The sequence below is a fragment of the Palaemon carinicauda genome, chromosome 19 (assembly GCF_036898095.1).
Source record: "Palaemon carinicauda isolate YSFRI2023 chromosome 19, ASM3689809v2, whole genome shotgun sequence".
NCBI lineage: Eukaryota > Metazoa > Arthropoda > Malacostraca > Decapoda > Palaemonidae > Palaemon > Palaemon carinicauda.
Genome location: NC_090743.1, coordinates 83,782,038 through 83,787,037, shown reverse-complemented (window position 1 = coordinate 83,787,037; position 5,000 = coordinate 83,782,038). Strand labels below are relative to the sequence as shown.

General features: G+C 38.4%; 1 protein-coding gene across 1 annotated transcript in view; it reads right to left on the bottom strand.

Moving 5' to 3' along the window:
- The window catches only part of LOC137659106 (proteoglycan 4-like), an 11,071-nt gene that overhangs the window by 508 nt on the left and 5,563 nt on the right, over nucleotides 1-5,000 (bottom strand). The window contains exon 2 of the mRNA XM_068394185.1: nucleotides 1-637. This exon is cut by the window's left edge and continues 508 nt beyond it. Coding sequence (XP_068250286.1) covers nucleotides 1-637 — 637 coding nt within the window. The remainder of the gene's footprint in view (nucleotides 638-5,000) is intronic.

The following is a 5,000-nucleotide window of genomic DNA, read 5'->3' as shown; positions in this document are numbered from 1 at the left end:
GGGTTCAAGAGGTTAGTGAGAATTAGGTTCAAGAGGTCAATGGGAATTAGGTTCAAAAGGTTAGGGGGACTTGGGTTCAAGAGATCAGTGAAAATTTGGTTGAAGAGGTTAGTCGGAATTGGGTTCAGGAGGTGAGTGGGAATTGGATACAAGAGGTCATTGGGAAATGGGTTCAAAAGGTCAGTGAGAATTGGCTTAAAATGGTTAGTGAGAATTAGGTTCAGGTCAGTGGGAATTGGGTTCAAAAGGTCACTGGAAATTAGGTGCAAGAGGTCAGTGGGAATTAGGTTCAAGAGGTCAGGGGGAATTAGGTTCAAGAGGTCAGTGCGAATTAGGTTCAAGAGGTCAGTGGGAATTTGGTTTAAGAGGTTAGTGGAAATTAGGTCCAAGAGGTCAGTGGGAATTCGGTTCAAGAGGTCAGTGGGAATTGGTTTCAAGAAGTTAGTGGGAATTGGATTAAAGAGGTTATCGGGAACTGGATTCAAGATTTCAATGAGAATTGGGTTCAAGAGGTCTGTGAACATTGGGTTGAGGAGGTTAGTGGGAATTGGGGTCAAGAGGTCAGTGGGAATTGGGTTCATGGGGTCATTGGGAATTGCATTCATGAGGTCAGTGGGAATTGGGTTCAACAGGTCAGCTGGAATTGGGTTCAACAAGTCAGCAGGAATTAAGTTCAAGAAGTTAGTGGGAATTGGCTTCAAGAGGTTAGTGAGAATTAGGTTTAAGAGGTTAGTGGGAAATTGGGTTCAAGTGGTTAGTGTTAATTAGGTTCAAAAGGTCAGTGTGAATTGGGTTAAAAAAGTTAGTAGGAATTGGGTTCAAGAAGTCAGTGGGAATTGACTTCAAGAGGTTAGTGAGAATTAGGTTCAAGAGGTCAGTGGGAATTGGGTTCAAAAGATCAGTGCGAATGAGGTTCAAGGTCATTGGGTATTAGGTTCAAGAGGTCAGTGGGAATTGGGTTCAAAAGATCAGTGCGAATGAGGTTCAAGGTCATTGGGTATTAGGTTCAAGAGGTCAGTGGGAATTGGGTTCAAAAGGTCAGTGCGAATTAGGTTCAAGAGGTCAGTGGGAAATTGGGTTCAAGTGGTTAGTGTGAATTAGGTTCAAAAGGTCAGTATGAATTGGGTTAAAAAATGTTAGTAAGAATAGGGTTCAAGAGGTCAGTGGGAATTGGCTTCAAAAAGTTAGTGAGAATTAGGTTAAAAAGGTCAGTTGGAATTGGCTTCAAGAGGTCAGTGTGAATTAGGTTCCAGAGGTCAGTGTGAATTGGGTTCAAGAGGTTAGTAGGAATTGGGTTCAAGAGGCCAGTGGGAATTAGGTTCAAGAGGTCAGTGGGAACTGGCTTCAAGAGGTTAGTGAGAATTAGGTTTAAGAGGTTAGTGGGAATTGGGTTCAAGAGGCCAGTGGGAATTAGGTTTAAGAGGTCGGTGGGAATTGGCTTCAAGAGGTTAGTGAGAATTAGGTTTAAGAGGTTAGTGGGAATTAGCTTCAAGAGGTCAGTGGGAATTAGGTTCAAGAGGTCAGTGGGAATTTGGTTCAAAAGGTCAGTGCGAATTAGTTTCAAGAGGTCAGTGGGAAATTGGGGTCAAGTGGTTAGTGTGAATTAGGTTCAAAAGGTCAGTGTGAATTGGGTTAAAAAAGTTAGTAGGAGTAGAGTTCAAGAGATCAGTGTGAATTGGGTTCAAGAGGTTAGTAGGAATTGGGTTCAAGAGGCCAGTGGGAATTAGGTTCAAGCGGTCAGTGGGAATTGGCTTCAAGAGGTTAGTGAGAATTAGGTTTAAGAGGTTAGTAGGAATTGGGTTCAAGAGGCCAGTGGGAATTAGGTTCAAGAGGTCAGTGAGAATTGGCTTCAAGAGGTTAGTGAGAATTAGGTTTAAGAGGTTAGTGGGAATTAGCTTCAGGAGGTCAGTGGGAATTAGGTTCAAGAGGTCAGTGGGAATTTGGTTCAAAAGGTCACTGCGAATTAGGTTCAAGAGGTCAGTGGTAAATTGGGTTCAAGTGGTTAGTGTGAATTAGGTTCAAAAGGTCAGTGTGAATTGGGTTAAAAAGTTAGTAGGAATTGGGTTCAAGAGGTCAGTGGGAATTGGCTTCAAGAGGTTAGTGATAATTAGGTTCAAAAGGTCAGTGGGAATTGGCTTCAAGAGGACAGTGGGAATTAGGTTCAAGAGGTCAGTGGGAATGAGGTTCAAGATGTCAGTGGGAGATTAGGTTCAAGTGGTTAGTGTGAATTAGATTCAAGAGGTCAGTGAGAATTGGGTTCAAGTGGTTAGTAGGAATTGGATTCAAGAGGCCAGTGGGAATCAATTCCAAGAGGTCAGTGGGAATTGGCTTCAAGAGGTTAGTGAGAATTAGGTTTAAGAGGTCAGTGGGAATTGGGTTCCAGAAGTCAGAGGTAATTAGATTCCAGGGGACAGTAGCAATTAGATTCCAGAGGCATGGTGAATAGTGGTTCACGTAATAGGAATATAAGGATTCTAGATACTGCTAAGAAAAGTGGTCAGATAGCGATTATGATATAGAATCTATAAGAAGAGAGCCATAGGCCATAGGGCTTGATGAATCGGGGTGGAAATAACAGAAATGAAAAAAGCCTAATACAAACGATGGTGACTGAAGGGGAAAAGTTTGGGGAGGGATGATATGACGGTAGTGAGAGATTCACAACTACAAATAACTTAAAATAGGATAAAGGAACTAAGCAAATAATCACTCCAACTGGATAAGAAAGAAATCATGTGAATTTGCACGTGCGAATTATCCACTTTCCATTAGCTAAAATATCAATGCTTAGGGTATCATATTCATATATGACAAGGACGAACGCAATAGTATATATCCAACTTCTCAATTTGACATCGGTTTTGTAACAAGCAAGAGTAATTCGATCTCTTGACCACAATATCGAGAGAGAGAGAGAGAGAGAGAGAGAGAGAGAGAGAGAGAGAGAGAGAGAGAGAGATCAAAGGCATGGAAGAAGCATATTTGAAGAGAAAAAAATATTAGGTACTATTATGGCTACTAATCCCACTGCCAAGAGATGAAAGCATATCAATATTCACGGAAAACAGAGGCAAGAGGAGATATCGTGGATACCAAAAGAGATTAATATAACTTTTGTAGAACATGATGAAAGAAAAAACCGCAACACATATTTTTAATCTACCGATAAACAAAGAGTACAGAAAAAATATTAGACAGGTTCACGATTAAATACCGCGAAGTTACAAACTATTTTGTAGTTTTCATCAATGTTTATAGTTATTCCAATCATTATCACCCGACACATTAATCATTACCACTATAATTGGTATTTGTTTACAAGACCACGCTCTCTACAGTATATACTGCCAAATTACGTAATACTATTGTTTTCCTTTATTGCTTTTTCATAATCTAAAACAATATGCCATATGGGAAACTAATTAAAATTCTAAAAACTATAGAATTATGAACAAAAAACTAGCCTGGTTTCCTCACTAAACGACCTGGAACTGACATCATCAACATAGTCAATCAAACAGAAGTTCGTGATGTCAGCGTACATTTGATATATATTCAAAATATATACTAAATTAAAAATGGAGTAATTACCCAAAAATGTTAATATTTTATGCACACTTATGAGCAATTGCTCCATTTTCAATTTAGCACATTTTGAATATATATCAAATGTACGCTGGCATCATGAACTTCTGTTTGTTGACATGTTGACGATTTCAGTTCCAAGACGTTTAGTGAAGAAACCAGGCTAGTTTTTTTTTCTTTTATATAATTCTATAGTTTTCATAATCTTAACGTGTTTACTATGTGGCGACTTGTTTTAAATTATGAAAAAGTAATAAAGGAAAACAATAGCTTTGCATAATTTGGCAGTATTAGGAGAGCGTGGTGGTCTTGTAAACAAATAAGTTGCTATTAATAAAATATCATTATCCGATATGACTTTAATTTTATTACCAACATGCCACATGTCTTTATCATTATCCGATAGATTATTATTATTATTATTATTATTATTATTATTATTATTATTATTATTATTATTATTATTATTATCATTAATAATAATATTATTATTCTAGAATTTGTATTCCAGCTGTGACCAAGTTATGGAATGATCTTCTTAATAGGGTAGTTGAATCGGTAAAACTTCAAAAGTTCAAACTTCATGTTGAACAGGCTGACATAAGTCTTTTTATAGCTTATACATGAGATATCTACTTTAATGTTGTTACTGTTTAAAATATTTAATTTTAATTGTTCATTACCCCTCGTATCGTTTATTTATTTCCTTATTTCCTTTCCTCACTGGACTATTTTCCCTGTCCAACCCCTTGGGCTAATGGCCTCTTGCTGTTCCATCTAGGGTTGTAGGTTACCTAATAATAATAATAATAATAATAATAATAATAATAATAATAATAATAATAATAATAATAATCCCATTCAACGCGCAAGCAATACGCAACCATTGTTAAAACAATCATGGCAGAACCAACAAGAGCAACCATATAAACCGTAACAAAAGTTATATTACAGTACGAACTGCAACCGCAATTCTTTATTCATTCCGACACGTCCGTCCGTCGCCCAAAACCCAATTGCGGTCGAGCAAAGCCAAGAAACATGACACTCCCACCGAAAGACACTTTTACTTTTCCAATTCTGAAGAACGAGAATGCGTAGACGAAGGTACGATGGCGAAGATCGGATGTAAATAAAGGCGGATCTTCATCTAGAGACGTTACATCCCGAACGTCCGTTGGATGAGATTGGTCGCTTATTTTGCAATGTGGGTCGGTACTTTGTAACGGATGCAAAAGGAGCTATATACTTGACGTACAGTCCCTAGCTCACATCAATCCAAAGATGTGCACCCTGTCACACCCTTACTTCAAGGCGAGTATCCTAACAGATAGTGTTGGGAGAGATGACAAATGTGTAGGGCAGGGCTAAACACGGGAGCTCGCCACTCAATGGGGGTGTGGTTGGACGCACTT